General features: G+C 50.4%; 2 protein-coding genes across 5 annotated transcripts in view; one reads left to right on the top strand and one right to left on the bottom strand.

Annotated features, from left to right (window-relative positions):
• Window positions 1-340: 340 nt before the first annotated feature.
• PEBP1 (phosphatidylethanolamine binding protein 1) lies at window positions 341-2,639 on the top strand. Its single transcript, XM_021549827.3, has 4 exons — window positions 341-547; window positions 798-907; window positions 1,511-1,611; window positions 1,830-2,639. The coding sequence occupies exons 1-4, from the start codon at window positions 413-415 to the stop codon at window positions 2,045-2,047; spliced, it is 564 nt and encodes a 187-aa protein (XP_021405502.1). The 5' UTR covers window positions 341-412; the 3' UTR covers window positions 2,048-2,639.
• A 920-nt stretch (window positions 2,640-3,559) lies between these two features.
• The window catches only part of TAOK3 (TAO kinase 3), a 77,997-nt gene continuing 57,463 nt past the window's right edge, over window positions 3,560-24,093 (bottom strand). For all 4 annotated transcript variants that reach the window (XM_077787154.1, XM_077787153.1, XM_021549939.3 and 1 more), the window contains 8 exons: window positions 20,841-20,975; window positions 11,809-12,045; window positions 10,956-11,084; window positions 10,055-10,258; window positions 7,343-7,582; window positions 6,052-6,264; window positions 5,517-5,699; window positions 3,560-5,070 (listed from right to left, as the gene is read on the bottom strand). In XM_077787154.1, the coding sequence (XP_077643280.1) occupies window positions 4,909-5,070; window positions 5,517-5,699; window positions 6,052-6,264; window positions 7,343-7,582; window positions 10,055-10,258; window positions 10,956-11,084; window positions 11,809-12,045; window positions 20,841-20,975 (1,503 nt within the window). In that variant the 3' untranslated portion in view covers window positions 3,560-4,908. The remainder of the gene's footprint in view (window positions 5,071-5,516; window positions 5,700-6,051; window positions 6,265-7,342; window positions 7,583-10,054; window positions 10,259-10,955; window positions 11,085-11,808; window positions 12,046-20,840; window positions 20,976-24,093) is intronic.

Genomic DNA, 24,093 nt, shown 5'->3' with positions numbered 1-24,093 from the left:
GCAGCGAGGACCGTAACCACGCAACTATCCTCGGGTTTCTCCAGGATACCTTACACATGGCAGCTTGGAAGCACCAAGGCGCGCGTGAAACAGAGCGCTGAGACCCACAGGGTTGCCCCACTGGGCCGTGGTACATTAATTATTAATTAACCTAATTAGCGGTAGGGGCGACAGTGCCAGCCCAGGTAACCGGAGCTCTGCTGGTCCCCCTCGGCTCCGCCTGGAGGCGCTATACAGCTGGCGCGGGGGAGGCCGGCGGTGCGTCTCCACCAATGGGAGGGGAGCGCAGCGGCGTTTCCACCAATGGGAGGGGAGCATAGCGGCATCTCCACCAATGGGAGCGGAGCGGGGCGGTGCCTCCGCCAAGGCGCACGGGCAGCCCGGAGCCGCCGTCTCAGCCGCAAGCGTCGCCATGCCGGTGGACCTGGCCAAGTGGGACGGGCCGCTGAGCCTCGCCGAGGTGGAGCAGAAGCCGGCGCACCCGCTGAGGGTCAAGTACGGCTCCGTGGAGATCGACGAGCTGGGCAAGGTGCTCACGCCCACTCAGGTGAGCAGACGCGGCTCTGCGCGCGGGGGTGGCGCGGCAAAATGGCGGGATGCGGTCGGGCCTGCCGCGTTGTGGCTCCGGCCGCTGCCGCCGGAGCTTCCCCGCACAGAGAGGGGCTGCCAGGGCGAGCAGGCACAAATGGCCGTGAGCCCCTCGGTGTCGCTGCCAGCGCAGGTCATGCTGGCCCTGTGTGCAGGGCAGGCGGCTGGCGCTGGCAGCCGGGCTGGTGCTGACGCCGTCATCCCTGCAGGTCCAGCATCGCCCCACCAGCATCGAGTGGGACGGCTGCGATCCCCAGAAGCTTTACACGCTGGTTCTCACAGACCCTGATGCGCCCAGTCGGAAGGATCCAAAGTTCAGGTAATGGTAATGGACAGCTCCGTGGCCTGCGTGGGGAAAAGGAGCATCTCTCTTGGGCTGAGCAGAGGCTTAAGGAGGAGGTGGCACTGTGCTCCGCCTAAGGTGCAGCTGTGGAGCTGTGGCTTGTCATAGAAACCACGTCCTTGCATCTCTCCTTGAGTCAGGGACAGTATGGGGAGGAGCAGCTGCTCTTACCAGGGGTGCTCAGAGGTCTGTTGTAGCTGGAGCAGCACAGCATTTACTGCTTGCTCTAATTTAGCCCGTATGTGAGTTGAAATTAGGTCTTTGCTGACAGCAGAATGTTAACTCTGCAACTAGCTCACCTTCCTCGAGTCAGCCTCAGCAGTGTGTAGAATCCTCACTCTCAGAGATGAGGCTGTGGGTTTCCTGCAGCCACGTGGAGCTTGTTTTGCCATGCTGTGCATCCCAACAAAGCGGTGCCTGCTCTGGGACTGGTGTTCTTTGGGTTTGGCAAACCAGGAATGACAGCTCTTTGTTTACCCCGTGCTGACAGCCTCATGGAAAAGCAGCAGCTTGGAGTGACAAAGGGTGTTCTTATCTGCAGCTCTGCCAGCATGATTGTTCTGTGCCTTGTCCTTTCAGGGAGTGGCATCACTTCCTGGTGACCAACATGAAAGGCAACAACGTGGGCAGCGGGACCGTGATGTCGGATTATGTTGGCTCGGGGCCTCCCAAGGGAACAGGTCGGTACCTGCAGCGGTTCCCAGGTGCTGCTGCGTGGATCACAGCCGGTGCAGAGGGGTGGGGGGGGAAGCCTGCAGGAAACTGCCTGTGGGAACGATCCATGCAGGACTGCTGGGGGCTGCACCTGGCAGGGATCCGGCCTGCCTAGCGCAGCTCCCTAAGCTCCGTGGAGGACCCGCAGCCGGGGGCGCGGCGGTGACGCTGTCGCTCCCCGCAGGGCTGCACCGCTACGTGTGGCTGGTGTACGAGCAGCCGCAGCAGCTGGCCTGCAGCGAGCCCGTGCTGTCCAACCGCTCCGGGGACAAGCGCGGCAAGTTCAAGGTGGCCGCCTTCCGCAGCAAGTACGGGCTGGGGGCGCCGGTGGCGGGCACCTGCTACCAGGCTGAGTGGGATGACTACGTGCCCAAGCTCTACGAGCAGCTCTCGGGGAAGTAGGGCCAGGGCCCGTGGCTGGGGCTGGGCACGGTGCTGTAGTTCTGTTCTGTTAACGAGTTGAACCCGCGTCCTGCTCTGACCACTGGCAATGCCACCGTCCCTGCTCCGTGTCCCTGTGTTCAGGCCTGTGCTGATGCTCGTGGTATCCTAGCTAGAGAGCTGCTGCTGGGTGTCCCTGGCTCCAAACTGACCTGCTTAAGGGAATTAAAAGCCTTTGTGAATTAGTGTCAATTCAGGGGGTCTCTGCTGTCTTGGGATGGCTTGAGGTGGCAGGGGTGTGGCTACACAACCACTTTGGGGTGGGTGCTGGCTGTGGAGACTCCCTTTTCCAGGAGAGGAGAGGGCAGTCAAAGGGAAACTTGCTCCCCTTTTTTTTTTTCTTTTCCCCCTCCTACATTTGGCCAGTGCCTCCACATCACCACTACAGTAGTGAAGATGCAGCTTGAGAGGGAGGCAGGAGCTGGCCTAGAGCACTTCCTTCTGTTCTCTGCTGCCACTCAAAGCTGAGACCACTTTGTTCTGTTCAGTCCTCAGTTCTCTTCTGTGGTGACCTGCCCTGTGCTCACAGTGCAATTAAAAACTTCCCAAGGTACTTGGTGTGCTTGGTTGTCTTCTTGGGGGGGATGAGGGCAGTGCTCAGGGAGCAGTGGGTGGTGGTGTGTTCCTGGGATGAGGCTGGACCCTGTGCCCAGCACTCCCCATTCCTGGGACTCACTGACGCTGGAGGGACACAGCTCAGTGCCATCATGTCTATCTTAAAAACATTCCCAGCCTTCAGTTCCTTCCCAAGGGATCTCTCCTCACTCCCAGACTCGTGGGGGCTCCCTCCAGCCACAGGAGCACCCACATCACCACAGCAGATCTGACACCCCAACAGTCAGTCTGGGCCCCACTTCCCAGCCCAACTGCAGGTCCCAGGTGCTTCCTGCTGCTCCAGCAGCTTTGCAGTGAGGCCTGGGGGTGTCTCCAGGATGCCTAGATCAGAAATGAGCCTCTGATAGAGCCTGATGGCTATAAAAAGGTAAAAAAGGTGAAGCCAGTGCAATTCAGCTTCATGGAATCAGGAGCCTTCCCCCTTTTTTTTCAAGCTGCCGTATCAAAGCTCTGCAGTGACACGGTCTGACAAACAGGAATCAGCAGCACCCCTGAGAAAATTTGGGATTCCAGAACTCATGTGGATGGTGCTGCCCCCAGGGCAGTTTTATCAGCCCAGCAATTAAAACATTTCAAGAGGATCCATGGTTTCCCAGGAAAACAGCCTCAGCTTCTCCAGACCAAAGCCCACCAGAGTTAAGGCTGGAGCAGGGCTCACAAGGCTGATCCATCCTGGGACTGCTTGGGCTGGGAGGAGAATATTAAAAAATTAAAAACCTCCACTGTCAGGAAACCAAGCCCTGCCCAGGCTCAGGGACACCTGGAATGGGACACCAGTGGAATGTGTCCCCTCCCCATCCCCACCTTGCACCTGTGCTGGGCCACGAGCCACCCCTCCCACAATGACACAGCCAGGCATTGTGATGAACACTTTTATTTACAAATATAATTAAAAGCTCTGACAGTTACTCATGCTCTTCCCTGGAACCTGAAAAATGTTTTTGTTGTTTTGTTGGTTTTTTTGTCCTTTTTTTTTGTTGGTTTTTTTTTTAAAGTGCATGCAAAAGAAGTAAAGCCTTTTTTTTTTCTCTTTTTATTGTAAGAAAATACACAGTTTGAAAGTGTGAATAATGCAATATTTATGACCAAGATCATGAGGTTGGGGGTGGACTTGGGGGAGGAACAAAAAAAAACCCCCCAAAAAAACAAACAAAAGAAAACTGAAAAGGGCTGGGATGATCTAACAGACAGTGTTGAGCTCCAGAACAGAACTGGAGAGTGGGGGGTGGCTGGAGCAGGAAGGGAGGCGGGGGAAAGAAGTAAAAAAATTTTTGATCAGAGAAACAGTTAAAATACAATATGAAAATAAGTAAAAGCTCTCCTTAAATTCCTTCTATACACAAAATACACGATTTGACAAAGCCCAATTTGTGCTACTGGGATCCTGTGGGCTCATTTAAGTGTATTCACATTCTCTGCGACAGCAGAAAATGATTTATGATACAATCAAGAATATGCCCAGGGGCCAGGGCTTGTCCCTGCTGCCCCTGGCATGGTTCTCCTAAAAATCACCACGTCATTGCCCTCCCCTCCCCACCCCCAAAAAAGTAATAATATGTCACCACTGATATGTACAGCACGATTAAGTTTTTTTCTGTAAAATGTATCAAATTTTTTTTCAATCTTTAATAAAATTTTTTTATTATTATTTAATTATTCCTGATGAATAAATACCAAAAAAATAAAAATAAAATAAAATTATGCAGCAGCTAGTTAAGGTAAGGCTGCGGATTCAGTCTCTCTCCCCCTGGGATCGTAGATATCTTTTAATTATTAATATTTTTTTGCTTGTACTTTCATTGATTGGTGGTAAAATGAGTGATTGCTCAGAAGCAACATACATCCACTTGGTGGCTTTTTTTTTTATGTTGGTTTTTTTTTTTTTTTTCTCCATTAAAACTGTCTCCAAAGTTTTCACTGAAACATTTTTAATCATTGCACAGAGACATCAATACTGTGACATACTATGGAAAAGACTGCCAGGAGCTGTCCTGCACCGGGACGTGACGGGGGAAAGGGGCCCCTGATGGATAAGAATATACAGGCACTGGTCCGACACGATGTCAGTAAGAGAGACAGAAAGAGAGAGAGCACGCCCGTCAACATGGGGAATGTTGGGTTTGCAAGTTTTATCCTTACTTCGTTTGCTTTCTGTGGTTTTTGTTGGTTTGTTTTGTTTTTTTTTTTAATGGCAAAGAAATTTAACCTCATCTATAGTCCTCCTTGGGATATTCTAATGAGACCAAATTCCCAAAGCCCATCCGCAGGCTCTCCATGTCAAACGTCTCAATCTCTCGCTCCTGCCTTTCCAACAGAAACTTGATCCTCTCGCTGCGTTCCTTCTGGAGGGCGGCGAGCTCCTCTTCGATCTGCAAGGAGCACAGTCAGCAGCCCCAGCACAGCTCCAGCCTGCCCCATGTCCCCAAAACCCCTCTGCAAGGAGCACTCAGCAGCCCCAGCACAGCTCCAGCCTCCAAACATCCCCAAAACCCCTCTGCAAGGAGCACTCAGCAGCCCCAGCACAGCTCCAGCCTCCAAACATCCCCAAAACCCCTCTGCAAGGAGCACTCAGCAGCCCCAGCACAGCTCCAGCCTGCCCCATGTCCCCAAAACCCCTCTGCAAGGAGCACAGTCAGCAGCCCCAGCACCGCTCCAGCCTGCCCCATGTCCCCAAAACCCCTCTGCAAGGAGCACTCAGCAGCCCCAGCACAGCTCCAGCCTCCCAATATCCCCCAAACCCCTCTGCAAGGAGCACTCAGCAGCCCCAGCACAGCTCCAGCCTCCCTGTGTTCCCCAAGCCCCCTCTGGAACGTACCTTCTGTTCCAGGTGTGCCCTGCGCAGCGACACCCGTTGCTCCAGCTTCTGGAGTTCCCTTTCGTGCTGTGCTTCTGTCTGCATCTTTATTTTGCTCTGGTAGGCGTTGAGCAGCTCCATCTCCTGCTGGAGTTGCAGTCTCAGGGCTTGGCATTCTGCTTCCTGGGCCTCGTCCAGCCGGAGCTGTGAGAGCATTGGCAAAACAAGGCTCAAACCCCCGCTGGGAATTCCTCTGCTCCCACACAAGTCACACACCACTCCACTCCTTCCCACAGCCGCTGGTGTTGGTGGCAGAGGGAGAAAGCAGGGAAGGCTTCATGAGCAGCAGCTGCTCTGCTCACACTGAGGCAGAGCCTCAGCAGATCCAATCCTGAACCCCAGCACATGAGGGGTGCAGGGGAAGGATGTGTGCTCCACAGGACACATTCCAAGATGGAAAGTGCCACCCAATGTGTTGTTTAAAGAGTTTTTATGATTCAGTGGCTGGAGAAGTCCCCCCAGGGTGCTGCCAGGCCCCCAAGCCCCCTGCACGTACCGCCTGTGAGGCCATCATCTCATTGATGCTCTGCTCGTACTGCTCGGCCAGGATGGCGAGCTTCCGTGTCTGCTCGTCCTTCAGGCTCTTCAGAATTGTCTTGTGCTCACTCTTTGGAGTTACTTCCAGCTGGTGATTCTTCAGTGCTTTGTACTGCTTAGTTTGCACTTTGCATGTGTCCTGGAACTGCTTTTTGATCTGCATTTCCATAGCCTGCCAAGGAAGGAACGATGTGAAGAGCACGAAGGGCTTTGGGAATGGAGAGGTTGTGGTACGTCCACATGGGGTGGGGTGGTGGGAACCACAGCTCCCCTCTGTGCACTTCCCACAGGGACTAAGCAGCAGCGGCAGCACTCAGGCCCTGCTGCAGCCTGGCCAGGAAGAGCAGCCACTCAGCCCTCCTCAGCCCAGGGCACTGCCCACTTCCTGCAGATCACCCAGCCCATCACCTGCCTCCCAAAACATATCTGCTTTTTCACAGCATCCTTCCCCTTCCGCATCCTTCCCTCCTCAACCTTGCACTAGGCGGAGGCTGCAGACCTAAGAACTAGCAAGGGTGTGACAGAGTGACAGCAGTGTGCCTTCTCTCTGGTGACCAGTGACCCCAGGGAACAGCTGGAGCTGTGGAAGGGAGGCTGAGGCTGGGTATCTGGAAAAGGTTCTTCCCCCAGAGGGTGCTGGGCACTGCCCAGACTTCCCAGGGAATGGGCACAGCCCCAAGGCTGCCAGAGCTCCAGGGGCATTTGGAAAATGCCCCCAGGGATGCACAGGGTGGGATTGCTGGGGTGCCTGTGCAGGGCTGAGATTTGGACTTGATGATCCCTGTGGGGCCCTTCCCACTCAGGATATTCTGTGATTCTGTGACACTGGGAGGAGGAACATGCCTCTACCACAGAGAGCAGCTCGGAGCACACTGGGGCGTGCACAGCGCTCAGCACACACTCAGAGTGCTCTGTGTTCTCTCTGGACTCTGAAAGCACCACAAACCCCCTCTCTTCATCATTCCAAGCTGACACCAGCGAGGGCCTGAACACACAGCTTTGTCAGAAACAACTTCTCTAACACTTTGCTTAGGACTGGACTATTTTACAACAGCCTCAATTGGCACAGCACTTTAAAAACCCCCTGTGAGCTCTGGCCTATCCCAGCCCACAACTTCCCTTATCCGGAGCTGCTCTGTGCAAGGGGAGGGGACGCAAGGGAGCGCACAGGCTGTGGAGAGCACGGTGGTCCCACAGCACGGGTGCTGCATGGAGAACAGAGGCTGGAGGAGAAACAAAGCTTGCAGCACCTTCAGGTTCTTTGGTTGCTGCCGGAGCTCCATGAAATGCTTCCTGTGCAGCTCCCGCTCGCGCCGCTTGTTGTACTCCAGCTGGTTCTCGAGCTCAGTCTGGTGCTGCAGCCGGATCAGGTCCATGCGCAGCTTCTGCAGCGTGTGCAGCTGCCGGTACTCCAGCTCCCGCGTGGACTCGTCGTGCCGGATCAGCATGGCGTGCTCCATCTCCTTCTGCGTCCGCTTCTTGTTCAGCTCCTGCACACACACACACACACACAGAGCTGAGCGGGCCCATCCGGACCCAAGGGCAGCAAAGCTCTGAACAAGTACAAATTACACTGGAAAGTCTGAGCATAGCAGGTTGAACACAATTGGAAATTTCTGACCACTCCTCACTCAGTTTTCACTAGAACACCCTCTCATCTGACAGTCTTTATCCAAAAATAACATCAATGAAGAATTCAGATACTACAGTGATGGCCACAGGAACATCTCCAAGTGGAATCTCTCCAAAGTGGTGGCTGACCACAGGCAGCCTTGAGCTGCAGGCTCCTGCTCACTGCACAGCAGCGGGGCACAAACCCAGCAGCGCCATGGGGATGCTAGGAGTGACCACGCAGTGACCATCCATCATCCATCCATCCCCCATCCCTATCCATGTCCTGCTCAGGGATGGCCCCCGTCCCCAGCAGGTGGCACCAGGAGCCCACACAAGCCCTCCGTGCCCGCAGAGACCCGCAGCAGCTTTCAGGGAACACACCCCAGGGTGCTCAGGGCTGGGCTGATGGAATTGGGGATCTTGTCTGGTTTAAATTCCGTGCCCCTGGTGGGTACTGGGAATGAGCTCCCCCTTCCATCACCTGCACTAGAGTGGCCAAAGCAGAGGTCAATGGCTCCAACACCACCTCAGGTGAGGAGGTGAATTGTCCAGGTGGCATTTTTACCAAGGTGCAGCTCGTTTTAAAAATAAGGCTGGAGCCCGGGGCTCAGAAGGTTTTGCAGCATTCACCAAGAGCTCCTGCACAGCGTGTCCACAGTCCAGGATAACCCTCCCCAAGGCACAAGCCCAGGAAGGGGAAGGCACCAGTTCCCTCCCTGATTATTGCAGGTATTTGTGTCTCAAGGTGTCAGCCACACCCGAGCAGCACGGAGCTGACTCCAGCTGTAGCCCTTCACAGATGGGGCTGGTGCATCCCTGATCCCGGCTCAGGGTACAGCCTCAGGCCGTGCTCCCTGCTGCACCAGCCAGGCACAGCAGAGCTGCCCCATCCCACCCCCTGCCCAGCCCAGGGCTGCCTCAGCCTAACGGGTTTCTGCAGGAGAAGCAAAAAAATGTAATTATTCTGAGCTGCTGCTCACATGGGTAATCCTGGATCACCTGCAAACTTCAGCCCCTGTGGCTGTTACACCTGGGACAGGTTTGAGCTGAGAGGATGGGGAAGGAAACAGGGCCAGCGTTTCCCTCTTCCCTCTTGGCCCTAAGGGTGTAGCATGTGTTTACATTTAAGCAAAACTTGACCCCTGACAGCCAAGATTAAAATTTACATGTACTGGTGTGCCAAAATGACTTCCCACGGGCACAAAGGCAGGTGGGGCACTGACCAGGCACAGCTGTGGCACATGTGCCTTCACCCCAGGATAGCTCAGCCAGCCTCTCCCAAGCCTATTCCACACCTGATTTCAGTTCACACAGCATAAACACAGTCATTCCACTTCCCTCAGACACTTTCCCATTTGCACAAAAACAACATCTGTGGTTAGTTAAAATATGGAAAACACATTTTGAAAGTGTTATTTACTTCAGGTGATCCAAGTCTTCTAGTACTGGCACATTTGGATTAGTAGGGATGTAATTTTCAGGGAATAAAAACTCAGATCATTCTGAAAATGAGGTCTCTCATAAGAGCTTAAATGCAGGAGGTCAGATGTGTGCTCCTGGTTAAATGCCATGCTAGGTAACTGAACTGTGTTCTCACCCCTGCCAAAGAGCTGACATAAGGGTGATAAGGGTGATCAAATTTCAATTTTTGGAGTCGATAGTTTTGAGGGTGCCTGTGGTTGAGGTATCTGGATCTCAGCAAAGCAGCTGAGCAGCCCCAGGCACATCTGGACCCAAGGGCAGCAAAGCTCTGAACAAGTACAAATTACACTGGAAAGTCTGAGCATAGCAGGTCGAACACAATTGGAAATTTCTGACCATTCCTCACTCAGTTTTCACTAGAACACCCTCTCATCTGACAGTCTTTATCCAAAAATAACATCAATGAAGAATTCAGATACTACAGTGATGGCCACAGGAACATCTCCAAGTGGAATCTCTTTCTCCAAAGTGGTGGCTGACCACAGGCAGCCTTGAGGCAAGGGGCAAAAACCAACGAGGGGAAGCAGGGTGTGCAAAGCTGCTCCTTGACAACCCACATCCCCATCCCATGGCTCTCCCCACAGCCCAAACTGGGGCAGGACCCCCAAACCCAACCCTGAGGAGCTGGGAGGAGGCACCAGGCCCAGAGGAGAGGCCCCCAGGGTGTTTCTGGCTGCAGCCAACGCTGCCATCCCTCACCTGATCACAGCAGCCACAGCTGCAGGAAAAACCATTTCCCAAAACCTATTTTCTTACATTTTTCTTAGTTCTATTTAGCAACTAGAAACATGAAGACCTAATTTCAGTCCAGACACCAAGCTAAGGCAGTTAAAAAAGGCTGGGAGAGGAAGTGAGGAGTGCCATACTTCCCGAATGTTCTGCTGCTCCATCTCGTGCCTCTTGATCATCGTTTTTCTCTTGAAGAAACGGCAGTTTTTGTCGTAGTAGAGTCTCTGCTGGCTGAGAAGCTGGGCCTCCTCTTCAGCCTGTGTGTGCTGCAGGTTCTCTTTGTGTTTGGATATCCTTTCTTGCTTCTCTTTCTTGGGTGTGCTGTGGTCCTCATTCATTTCCTGCAGGGTCAAAACAAGGCTTCCCTTAGCACCACCGTGACACAGGACATGGGGGACCTTCCTGGCTCCTCCTCTGCCATCCAGTTCATGAAAGGACACCAAAATCCTGCTACAAACCAACAGAACCAGACCTATCACCTGGCCATGCTCAGCCCTGCTGCCCCTACAGCCGCACCAGGACCCACACCAAGAGTAGGAGGAGAAGTGGCCACTGAGATCCTTGATTATCATTTTCTCACCTTAACCTTAACAGACAATTATTTTTGCAATATAGTGAAGACACTACTGAAATAATGCATTTTGGTACATATGAAGTCACTTCTCTTCCTAATTTATGTAAGTGATCATAGTCAAGGGACATTGAATGGCTGCTCTGATTACTTAAAAAAAAAAAACAGATGAGGAGAAAGGGGAAGAAGAACTCTCTGTGAAGTCCCATTTTCCCTCATCACCCTTGGTTTCAAAGATTCTGCTCTACAGCAAATTGTGAAGGCACCTGTAGCCACCCTCACAAATTGTTCTGGAAATGCTGCCAGATGCTCCCAGCTCCTGAAAATTTACTTGCTGAGAATCCAAAATTTGATTCCAAGCCTGACAGCATCCCTTAAACCCCCGGGCTGGCCCAGGTTTATCAAAACAAAAGACTGGTTCATGTTCATTCCACACCCCTTTAGCCCCAAAAATGAGGGTTTCTTGCCTCTTTAATCTTTTCCTTGCAAAGCTTGTATTGTTTCTTCTGACTTTCTAAAAAGGTCGCCAGGTCTTTCTTTTGCTGAGCCAAAATCTGTTGCTGGAATTTCTTTTCATCTGCTGCAGCTGCCTTTGCCTGCAATGTACAGAGAGGGGGAAAAATAACAATAGAAAAAGCAAAAAGGGTGAGTGAGCAGGTACAGAATCCAGCAGAAATCAGTGTTGTGGTTTTTGGTCAGTCATTTTGGTGACTGTGCCAGACAAAGCCATGAGCACTCAGCCACAGGAAAGCTGCTTGCACAGAAAATGCTCACATAAGTCTGAGAGCTTCCTTGTCCTTCTTACCCCATCACCAAAAGCACACCAGTTTATTATGTGGATTAATATGCTGATTTTTAGACTGAGTGACAGCTTTGCCACCCCCTCAGCTGAAGTAAAGCTTCCATAAAGGTCCCCACAGCACCTTTTATGCAGCTGTGGCACTGGTGGATGCCAACAGAGTGCCCATCAGGCAGAGAGGTGATTCAAGGGAGTGTAAGGTCACAGAATCACCGGGTTGGAAGAGATCTTTGAGATGACTGAGTCCAACCCAGCCCTAACACCTCAGCTAAACCCTGGCACTGGGTGCCACATCCAGTCTTTTTCTAAACACATCCAGGAATGGGTGACTCCACCACCTCCCCAGGCAGGCCATTCCAGTGCTTTGTGTAAAAAACCTTTTCCTAACATCCAACCTAAATTTCCCTTGGTGCAGCTTAAGACTGTGCCCTCTTGTTCTGCACCTCAGACCCTGGCTTTGAGCAGCACCTCCCCAGCCCCCCTTGGAGACCTGGGCTCCCCAGGATCCCCCCTGCACTCACCTCCTTCTCCATCACAGCCACTTGCTTCTTGGCCAGCTTCTCCAGCTCAATGGACGAGTTGTTGGCGTGTGTCTCCACCTCCTTCTGCAGCTTGAGGCGGTGCTCGTCCATCTCGGCCTTCAACTTGTTCTCCAGGGCGATCAGCTGCTTCTGGTGCTGGCGCCGCATCCGCTTATATCCTGACATCTGTTCCCGCAGCTCGTTCTCCTGCTCATGCTCATGGATCTGTCTTGTAACCTGCAACAGCAACAGGCCAACGAGTGCTCCGTGGCCTTGCTTCCCTCACCAGCTGCTGCTCGCTGTGCTCTCAGCAATTGGTGGGTTTTTTGGAGGTGCTGCTGTTCAATGTCACAAAGTCACAAGGTTTCTCTCTGTGCTAACTTTTAACACCCATTTTTTCCTGAGACTTATGTGTTTTCAGTAACACAGCAGAAAATGCATTATTACAAATAAAGGAAGGGACTGGTTACTTATTGATGCCTTGTGAAGGCTGCCTTAGAACAGAGACTAGATGGAGCTGAAGAATAAAGTAGGTATTTATTTAGAGACCTCAATAGAGCTACCTTAGGCAGCACAACCCAAAATGGCCACAAAATGGACAACCGGTCACAGGGTCTCTCACTTTTATAGTTTTGGTCCATTTGCACATTGGAGTTAATTGTCCAATTACAGCTTTAGCCCATGAAGCCCCATCCTTTTTGTTTTCTCTCTTCAGCCCATGTTGTTTGTGCTCTTGGGCCTGAGATTTGGATAATGTGTCCTTGGTCCTCAGCTAGAGAAGGAATTATTTTGTCTCCCTACTCTGTAGAGAGAGCTCACCATCCCATAACATGAAGCCTAAACTCAGACACTAAAGCAGAACAGAATGTGAAAAATATAAAAGCTAAAACCTGAGGCATCCATATCACTCCAGGAAAAATTGGAGGAGATCTGGAAACAAAGGTGGCTGATGGACAATGTTCTTCAGATGCAGGGGACAACCTTATTCAAACGCAGGACTCGGATCCTGAGGGTGTCATGGACTCCCAAGAAGCAACCAGAACCCCCCCAAACCCCTGTTCTTCCCTTCCTCCTCAAGTCACCCCCCTGCCAACTCAATCCCTCAACATCTATTTTCTGCTACGAGGAGCCTCCTTCAATATTTCCCCTTAAAATTCAAGATGATGGCAGACTGAGCTCATTCCTTCCCAGAATTGAAAGTTTTCTAACAAGGGAACACTGTTCTGGAACTGTGTGCTCTTAACAAATTGATCAGATGGTCTAAGCAGATTTTAAACCCTGCTCAGCTGAAACAAACTCACAAGTTTCACATTCATTTCCATGCCCAAGTGTATCCATGTGAAAGGAAGAAAAAAAAAAACACCAACAGGCTGTGCCAAAAATGTTCAGAAGAAAATGCAAATGGTGATGCTTCCATTTCAAAAGAAGAAAAGTGTCCAAGACTGGTTTTTATTTTTTTAAAGACAGTCTCAGGAACTTATGAAGATCTGCTGATCATTTATACGACCTGAGAACCAAGAACTTGGTACACGTGTGGAACTGCAGCCCCTGATTCTGTGCAAGGGGACTTCCCCACTTAAGTGTGAAGAGCTCAAGCCTTTGAACGTGACCACTGGAGCTTTATGAACCAAGAGTTCCTCCTACAGCCTTCCCGATGGATTCCTCCACAGCAGCCCAAAAACTGGCCCCTGCAACAGTGCTGTCATCTGAAGGCAGTTTTGTGGAGATTTTTGGGGTTCAGACATAGGATGGGATACACCTACAGAGCTGGGAAGGTTCAGGTTCAACAGAAGAGCACTTGCTGACTCCAGGGCTGGGAGGTGACAGGAAGCCGAGTCAGAGCTCCAAAATCAAGAGATGAACACCCTGAATGAGGTCACCCAAGGCAGGCAGCCAGTGCCACCTGTCTGGGTTCAAATGAGCCCCAAGACTTGGGAGGAGTGTGAAGAGGAACTCGGGAAGAGCCTCCCAAAGATTGCAGAGGAACCAAAGAACCAGCCTGAGCACAGCACTGTTAGACTTGGGCTGATCACTTCAGTGAGGCTGAGAACCCACCAGGTGGTGATGGACCAACACTTCCTTCCTACAGGACATTTCAGAATGGCATTTTGGAGTAGGCTGGATGAAACACACTTAAACCTCAGCAACTGAGGAGCCGTATGCGGGGAAAGCTGGGCTCCAGGACGGCTTGGATGAATGGAGACCAGAGATCTCTGCGGGCTGCTCTTGGGGTATCAGGTTTATTATGGATGGAGAAAGGTCCTGCTTGGAGCTGCCAGACCCAGCATGTGGCAAGGCTTGAGGGGATGGGGGAGAGACCAGAGGTAGAGAGGATGCTCCAGGAAAGGGTGGAAGTTCCAAGAGGGTGGGTGTTCCAAGAGGGCATTTGGCCCCTCGGAGACCCCTTATCAAGGGGCTTCAAGGTGGGCAATGGGGTCACAGACACCTGATGTTACAGGTGTGGGATGAACCGTACATTTTGGGGGTTGAGATGGAACAGTCCATTTGACTTTTGGACCTATCTGTAGGTAAGGGCATTGTCCAACCAGTGGGGGGGATTGTTTTCATCCTGGCTGTACTATTGTACATCTTTTGCCATGCAATCATATTTTATTCATCCTCCCCAACACCTGTACATGCTTGAGACCCAGTCAGATCCAAGGCAGGCACCAGGAGCACATGAGATTGTAGGAATGACCACAGAAACACAAACACTGTTTGAGCCCTGTGTTCTGCTACAGCTCAAAACGCTTTTGGTTTTTCGAAGAATACCAAGGAAAGCTGCACTTGGAAGAAGTTGGGAAGTGTTCATAGGAACTTGCACATTTCAGTCAAGTTCAGCATGAATAAGATCTCTGCTAGAAGCTTCCAGGTAAGGAAAATTTCTTTGAGAATTCAAGTTAGTGATAAGAGACAGATGCCAGGTAAGACAGGCAGACCACCAACACTTCACACATGCCATTGACAACACTCCGTGACATCCAGCTGGGAGAGAACAGCCTTGGTCAGGCACTTGAAGAGAAATGGAGATCTGGGAGCCACCAGCAGCACAAGATCTTCCTGGATGTGCTATTTTTGGGGCCCGGCCCTTTTGTGAGCAATGGGATGTTCTGCACGGCACACTCCGTTCCCAGACGTTGGCAGAACAAAGCAAACAGCAAGAGCCTAAGAAAAAATGGATCTAAGGATCCTCCAGCAACTTTGCCAGTCTCCTTTGGTCTGATCTCTACTGAGATGTGGAATGTGCACTTGTTTTATTTACAGCAAAACTCATTAACTTTTATCCTTGTGTTTTTTTCCCTGCTCCCCATTTCCAATTTTGCTCAGCTTTATCGTGACAAGAATTCCATCTTGGAAAGATTTCCCATGAAGTCTAGGATATTTATCCCTAACAATAGGATGCAATTGCTAATTACAAGCCTAGCTGATAAAGCCTTCCAGCCACAACAGAAGATGAGACATTAAAAAGTCAGAAGACAACAAAAGCAGTGTCTCATCCTAGAGATGAGAGAGGAGAGCAGCAGACTTGGTGGACATCTCATGGATTTAATGTCTGTGTTCAGCAAGCTCATGATAAAGACTTCACTTATCACCACAATCTCCAGTCAAGTCCAACACTCAGGACAGTCTTCAAAGACAAAGCCTGCACATGGTGATCTCAGGGATGGGAGAATGTGAGGAAGTGAACGTTAGTTACTGAACAAGCCCAGTTCAGTGCCAGAGAAGTCCTTCAGACTGTGAATGAATAAAGGATTATGGTTTTAAAGATTAAGTCCCTAATGAATGAACAACTCCAGCAACCATTTTAACAAGAAAATTTGGGGATGTTCCAGTAATCACCTTTCTGGTGCTCTTGGACAAAGACTCTTGGAACTCTATGAACTATCTAGAATATCCTGAGTGGGAAGGGTCCCACAGGGATCATGGAGTCCAACCCCTGGCCCTGCACAGACACCCCAGAAATCCCATCCTGGGCATCCCTGGGAGTGTTGTCCAAGTGCTCCTGGAGCTCTGGCAGCCTCAGGGCCGTGCCCATTCCCTGGGGAGCCTGGGCAGTGCCCATTCTTCCCCCAGAGGGGGAAGTACCTTTCCTGATATCCAGTCTAAACCTGCCCTGGCACAGCTCCAGCCATTCCCTGGGTCCTGTCCTGGGTCACAGGGATCAGAGGTCAGAGCTGCCCCTCAGGAAGAAACCCACAAGCAACCCCACAGATTATCATGAGGCAAAAGGTGATAACTACAAAATTTGTTCTCCATATAACCAGGAAATGTCTGGATCCTTCACACCAGAAAGCTGCAGTTTCCTGGATCTCTCCCTGCAGCACACAACAATCAATAAGGTCATCAGGAGAACCAAAAACCTGTATAAACCAGAACAGCTTTTACTAAGGTATGACATTTTCTCAGTTTCTTATCTCTCTGCATCTTTGGCGTAACAGAACTGAGAACAGAGATGTCTTTTCCAACCTACTCCCACAGGCAGTTCATTTGCCACAAAATCCAAACTTTCTTTCACCCCTCCAAGATTTTAGCTTTATGTAAGGAAGTTGAGCTCACAACTTCACCTCCAAAGCAGCAACTGTTTAGAGTTCCCTTTTCTACACTGTTTATCCAAGATACTGAACCCTCTCCTAAAAGATAGGAATTTTCACCTCTAGATAAGTGAAATTCCAAGCTCCCCTGTGCTGGAGGAAGCAGAGTTCTGAGCAAAACACTGCCAGCTGCTTCTCACAGCAAGAGGAGACGAGAAAGAACAAGTCCAAAATTTTAGAGAAAAGGTCTACAAAGGCAGCAGCCAGATGAGTCCATTGGGAGAAACTCAACCCTCTGGAATAAAACACCAATGTTTCAGCAGAAGAGGGTGCAGGGAGCAGCTCCATGTGAAGGTACCTGGCTCTGGCTGCCCTGGTGCCATTTCCCTGGCCACATCCAGGGAATCCTGCTCCCATGGACACAGACACTTGGCTCTGCAGGCCCCAGATGAGATCACATCATCTTTTGGTGGCATTTGGATTTCAAAGATAACACCAAGGCCTTTGATAGAGTCCTCAGTGTCTGATCTTTCTATGAAATGGTATGTCATAGATGTGAAGGAGGAATCCTTCCCTGTGAGGGTGGTGAGCTCTGGCACAGGGTGCCCAGAGCAGTTGTGGCTGCCCCTGGATCCCTGGCAGTGCCCAAGGCCAGGCTGGATGGGGCTAGGAGCAGCCTGGGATAGTGGAAGGTGTCCCTGCCCATGGCAAGGAGTGGAATGAGATGGGCTTTAAGATCCCTTCCAACCCAACCCATTCTGGGATTCTATGAAGTTTAAACTACTTGATCATTGCCTTTGAAAACTGTAAAAGCAGCTGTTGAGGAGATGCACGAGGAAGGAGGGACCTAAGGGGTCAAGCTTGAAAGACACCCAGAAGTGCAGATCAATGCATCTCTGAGGAGATTCAAAAAACAGCTTTCCCTTGAAAACATGGAGAAGTGTAGTCTCATCAACATGCAGAACCTCTGCCCTCCCTTTCAAACAACAGCTGGCTGAGCTTCAAGAGATTTCTGGTTGTAACTTTTAATGTATGGATCACTGATAATCTGAGAAATAATATGGAGATGTAGGTGCCTGGTCTCCATTTCAGGTGGCAACTTTTACTCTAACAGCAGATATATGCATGCATGGTATCTTCCACCACTGTTCCAGGTGAGTGATGGTTACTGTTACCACACAAAACTGATTAAAGAGAAAAGTGGTCCAGGAAAAAATGACTACTAAAATTGCTGATTGAATTATGACCTCAGTTAAGCTCCTTCATCTTTCTTAGTCACATTTGCTGATTTTCATTACTTTCTTTAATCTGAGCAATATTAAAGCAGTACTGCAAGACTCAAAAGGGGACATGCACAGCCTGTTTCTTTGTGGGTAGTTCATTTGATAATTTTCTCTGGAGCTCTGTCCAGGTTCCTTCATATTCACATGATGCTTTTGCAGAATAACAGGGCAAGGGAATCACTCCTCAAACCACTGGGCCACCTGGATTGTTCAGCTGTCTAACAAGTTCCTCTGTGACCTCTGTATCCCTAAACTGCTTCAGCTTGTTTTTGGAAAGAGGTCCAACTTGAACATTGGATTACTTTAAGGAGTACCAGTCTTACCTCCTACAATATTCTGATCTTTGGGGAGAAGAGCAAGGACTTGAGGGCCCCAGATCCTGGACTGCACCAGGAGGAGCAGCTGTGGAGTGAACAGCCCCAGGCTTGGTGTTTTTCTACTAGAAACACTGCCCTGGACTCATGTTTGGGGGTGGATTTCATCAAATCCCATGAAAGGAAGTTTTAATACCCAAATATCATCCCATATTATTGAATTTGGGGCCAGAACTCCCATTTTTGATTCTCTGCAATACAGGCCACCTGATGCTCCCAACTGCACAACCTTTCTGTGCAGGGAAGGTGTTCACAGCTGCTGAGAAATGGGAAGCAGGCAGCATGTAGGGAACCATCAAAGCTTGCTGGTTTGCTTGTTTTCAACCACTGTGGGAGCTTGAGCACCCATTCACACAGGAAAAATCTGTTCCAGCTGCCACTGAAAGATGAATGAAGCCTGAATTTCTGAGTTTGCACTACAAATTCCAGGCATGGTCAGGTCTTTTTCCCTGTGTCAGCTCCATGGCTGACCTTGCCCTTCACTCAAATATTGGACAGGGAAGCAGAGGAAGTTCTCCCTTGGCCAGAGGAGCAGCAGCATCCAGCACCTCTCCCACTGTCATCATCAAGGCACTGAATGGTGCCAGTGATAAAAAGTGCTCCAACACAAGCACTGGCACCCCGATTCTGTGTAATGGGTTGAAGCTTTTTTTTCCTCCTCCTAGATTTCCATTTTGGAACATGAAGAGGTGGGAATGGAAGATTATTAAAGGGAAAGCTCATCACCATGAAATATTTCTGTAGCAAACACAGGGTCAGTTCTGCTCCACCACACAACCTCAGAAGTAAGGACACACCAACACCTCCTGGAGTGCCCAGGTTGATGTGTTGGGATCTTCCCTCTACACTGGGGAGGTGTGTGGGGGATAACAGAGCATGTTCCACAGAAAACCCAAAAAAGAGAAGCTCTCCAAAAAGTTTTCCATCTTTCCCACCCAAAATGAATTATATCTTTATCGTCACTTGGTCATTGAAGCAGAGATTCAACATATCCAAGTGAGTAAGGAATTAAGGCAGACACAATCCCAGCCCCACAGGAGGCTGCCATGGGATTTAGGAGCAACCTTGGGATATCCAACGCTGGGACCTTGGGATATTCCCCAGAGCTCAGGGATCTGGGAATCCCTCACAGCCCATATTTTCACTGTCTCCCAAAGGAGCCTGGCCATGCAATCCCTTCAAGCCACCCAAGAAGGGCAGGGGTGACATTTCCAGGGAAGACAGGAGCTCTGGGCTCTGCTGCTGAAGGCAGGCCACAAGGTGCAGCAGCTTTGCACAGGGAGTAAAAGAACATGAATATATTCATCATACATACCAATTTATCAATGAAATTGTATGTCTGGAGTATGATACATGAGTCATTCATTATTTCTGCCCTCCAGCCAACCTAACTGGGTCCCACTTTTATCTGCTCAGTGCAGGCAGTAGAAGAGCTGGCACTACACTGTGTGCAAGCACACATATATACAGGAAAAAAGGAAAAAATTCCAGGGCAGAGGGTCTCCAGGAGAGCAGGGATCCTGCCCCTGTCAGGTGCACTGCATGAGGTCCTCTAACACACACATTTCTAGGTCACTTTAAACTGGAGGGGAGCAGGGGACACCAACCTGGGGGGCACTCAAGGTATGGGCAGCCAGAAATACACCTGCAAAAGATGGGATTCAGATGCTCCCAGGAAGCATCTGGGCAGAAGCCCGAATGCCACAGCATCATTTTAGATTTTAACAGCAGCAGCAACGATCAGACAGAAAAATTTGGGCTGCTGGCAGCGCTGGTGCTGCTTCCCTCCAGTGAGCACGTTTAGCCGCGGTCACACACAGCCCCAGAGCCCGTGCTGTGCAGGCAGGAGCGGGCAGCGATTCTGGGGATGCAGAAATGGTGGTCTGGAAGGAGAAGCCCCACGGCGGAGGCAGGAGCAGCGGGAAGGGGAGGGCTCGCTGGTGTCATTTCGGGGTTGGTCCGGGATGATGTCATAGCACTGAGCAAGTGCCATGGCCAAACCGTGGGCACTTTCTAACGCTGCCCGTCCATCTGACCTCTAATACCAGCGGGCTGAAATATTGAACGGGACATTCCTTTTCCCTGCGAAGGGCCATTTTTCACCGCTTTCCCTGGAAAAGGCTGCTCGCAGCCCGGGTGGATGCGGGGTGGGGGAGGCGGCACACAACTAACTCTTCCGGCACACACCCCTTTCCCTACTACAAAGGCATCCACAGCAATCACATTTGCAATAGTACAAATCTGGATGGATTCATCCCATCCCCCTCCCCTTTGTAAGCCCACAGCCCGCTGCAAGCCCTCTCTCTGTCTCTCCCTTATCGCAGCCCAGCAATCCTTCCCAAGGATCCGGCTGCAAAATGCAGTCACGGTACAGTTGCTTGAAATAAATGAATGAATGAAATAATAATAAAAAAAAAAACACCAACAAAAAAAACCCAGGCAGCAGCTCAGGGCGGGCAGCAGCGATCTTATTGTTCCCAAACCCATCTGCATCTGCATCTCCACGGCGTTCCAGCAGCTCTCACACACCTCACACACTCTTTATGCACATGCAGATAAATATATTAACAAAAGGGACAGGTGGGAAATGGAGTGGAGGTGGGGGGGAATGAGATGGTATTAACTTCAACCAGAAAGGTGGGCTAATCTCACACTGGAAACGCACCGAGAAATTAAACATATTTCACATTTACATCTCTCTCTCTCACACACACACAGAGGTAGAACCTCTTTCAGTGCAATATCCAGTTGCTATGCCAACAGCACCAACAGCAGGGGCGGCGATGGCAGCGAGGGGCTGCAGGGTGGGGTGGGATGGGGTGGGGTGGGATGGGGGCTCTTACCAAAGATGCTGATTTGATTGTGGCAAAGCGCTCTCGGTTCCGGTAGTGGAGGGCCTGATTCTGCACTGACTGGGTAGGCCGCACCTCAGGCCTGCGATCCCTGTGGCCCACCTCATCCCTTATAAATACATGATCCTGCAGAAATGGATAAAAACAAGGAGAAAGTCCGGCTGTGCTCTTCCCGCGGCGGCTGCCTCTCTCTCACCCCTCTGTCTGCACAAGCGCGGCTGTAGGAGAGGCATAGTTCAGCTCTCTGCTTAGCCCCGGCAGCTCCCACCGTACAAAATGAATAAGCAACACATTGCAGCTCGGCTCGGCGCGTCAGCTGATCGCTAGCAGGATGCCTCCGAATCCCTGAATCGGGCTGCCTTTTTTTTTTTTTTTAATCTCCTTTTTTTTTTTTTTTAACCTCCAGTATTACATATGTGCCAGAAAAAAGCCAGCCGGGAGCAAGAAGCAGAGCAGGGCGATCGGAGTCCTCGGGAAGGTCGGGTTCAAGCACTGCAAGCCAGCGATGCCGGTGAAAACGTGATTCCCATGTCTAGGCACGGAGATCCTGTTCCCTTCTAACACCACAGCAACATCCTGCCTCATTCCCTTTGCCGAGCCGTGTGTCCTCGATAGGGTTTCTTTGTCCCTCGTTTGCTATCTGCTGTGGGGGACGAGCATCCTGGCTAAATCCACGGCAGGCTGGAGAGGACCAGGAAAACCTCCGTGACCACTCAGGGATCCTGCTTTCCAGTCATGATCCTGCACAGTTCTAGCACTTTCTCTCCACAGCCCACAAAGGATTTTTTTTTTTTTTTTTCTTTTTAAAGCAACAGCTCCCAGGTTTTAGCAGGAATGGTTCCCGGTGCAGCTTCCCCCCTGCTCCTTGGCAAGGCTTCACCAGGAGCGGCTGTGCCCTTCCCAAATGGCACGGGCAAATTTGGGAGTGGAACAAAGCTCCAGGAAAAACCCTCCTCACAAAGGCCAGCAAAAAAAAAAACCCAACACCACCACAATTTTCCCAATGGGAATGGCAACTGCCAAAGTCAGCACACCTGCAGGCTGCACCATGGGGATGGAGCAGCCTTTGGACACCCGGCACACCCTGCGGGGCCACACTGGCACCCACCAGTGGCATGACTCCCATCCTCAACCTCCACCTCCTAAAGCCTCACAGGAAGACGGATGCTTCCTGAATTCAATCAAGTTTCCAGTTCTTTGGGGTGCAAAATAAAGGCTGCCAGTGCCTAGGAAGCCCTTGCAGGGAAGAGCTGCCTCCATGAGCAGGAGCAGCTCTGGCACCTTGCCATGCCCCAGTGGACACCAGGAAGGTCAGAGAGCCCCACAGGGAGAGAGCAGCCACCATGGAAAGGTGTCTCCATCAGGACACTGCTGTCATCCCCATGCTCCTTTCCCACCCCACAGACACCTGGTTTTTCCCTCTGCTGGCCTCAATTTCCAGCTGCTTCTCACCCACAGCCACCTGCACTCAGCCCTTTTCAATAGGATTGTGGAAATGAGTTCAAGCAAAAGCCAATTAGGTGCAGAAATGATGATATTAAGAACTGAACACCACATTGATTGAAAGTGCTTTAACCCCCACACCTTTCCTTATCCTTCCTTTTGAGCATTCCTAGTCCATGCTCACCTTTTCCTTGCCTTTGCACAATGCCCAAGGCCACCACAGAGCCAAGTCTCCTCCACACCCACACAAGGGACACAGAATGAGCCAAAACAGCTAAAAAGGACAGTCCTCCACAGAGATATGGAGAGTCACAAAAAGTTGCAGTTTCATTTTATATTGGACAACCTTATACTGGGCATTTGTGGCACTGTCTGACAGGAAAGGCAGTGACACCATGAGAGAAATCACTGAAAGTTGGGCTGATCTCAGACTTCCAACTTGTGCACGTTGGTGCTGTGGGCAGAGCTCTTGGACTTGCCCACATTCCTGAGAAAGGCACATCTGAGGCTCTAGAACAGCCATCCCCAGAAGATCCTGATTAAACATTTAAACAGCATCACTCAGTTTAATCTCTCAGCCTCACCAGAGGGATCCCAAACCCTGTAGTGAAGATCTACCCCAAACTCACCCCCCTGAACCACAGAGGAAACAGCAGCACACAGGAGCCACCTGTGCTGTACTCCAGCCATGAAGTGAAGGTGGGGACAGGACAAATGTCACCCCTGGTCACACATCTGTGTGACCTGCAGCAGCACTTGTGAGTGCACAGCGTTCCCAATCCCTGCTAAGCAATTTCCCAACCCCTGGATCATCCTCCTTCTCTCCATTAAATTGGTATGGCAAATATTAAATCCAGAGAAGCTGCAAATCACTGAAAAAGAACCCCCAACTTTTTAAGTGGGCATTCAGACTTTCCAGAATGCTCCAAAACACCACCTAAAATAACAAGTTTAAGTTGCAATTGCTTTTTCTGCTGGAAAATTAATCTGTGATTTACTTTTTGTTATCCAAGAGGTGGATTTTTAGAAGGCAGAGTGTCACCCTGGCCTTGTTTTATGGGATCTCTGGTTACCTCAGTGCACAGAAGAAGCTCAGAGCAGAATTAAATTGCCCTTCAGGAATGTGAATTAACCACATTCTGCATTTCAAACTCAGTTGGGCAAGGAATGGGAAAATTCCTTTGCAACTGAGCAAGCCAAAAGACCAATTTCAAGGGGACAAAAAAAGTCAGCTGGTAAGAGAAATAAATCTATGAGTAGCCACATCTCCACCAGCCTTCCTCAAATGAGGTGACTGATGGCAAAGACAAACATCTCCCTACAAACCCAGCAAAATATAATTCTGCTACTTTTATTTTAAAATAGAATTCTTCTTCTCCCAAAAACTTGCTAAGAGACACTGCAGTTGTAACTGTTGGCACAGATAAGGAAATTTTGTTTCCAACTTTTAGCTTCAGATGTGTGGGAAATAAAGCCACAAAACTGGCACCTCAGCAGAAGGCAGCCAATAAAAAAAATCTGACTGAAGGCATCCCAGAAACTCAACAAGTTTGGGTCAGGGTACCTCTCAGCCCCAGATCTGCATTTCCAACCCTGGTTTGCTTTTAAAGTAATGCATCTTCTATATACATTTAATTTTCCACCTGTTTTCTGTGGTTTTTTTGCAATAACTACCTTAAGGATGCAACTTTAGGCATGCTCAGCTCACAACTCACTCATTAAAATCCTTTTATTCGGGGCCAACGATCCAGAATCTTCAACTTCCTACTCAAGGAATAATTTGTTCTTCTGACTGTATCAT

Source organism: Lonchura striata, chromosome 18, assembly GCF_046129695.1.
Source record: "Lonchura striata isolate bLonStr1 chromosome 18, bLonStr1.mat, whole genome shotgun sequence".
NCBI lineage: Eukaryota > Metazoa > Chordata > Aves > Passeriformes > Estrildidae > Lonchura > Lonchura striata.
The sequence above is the reverse complement of the archived record's forward strand: the minus strand, read 5'-3'. Positions and strand labels throughout refer to the sequence as shown.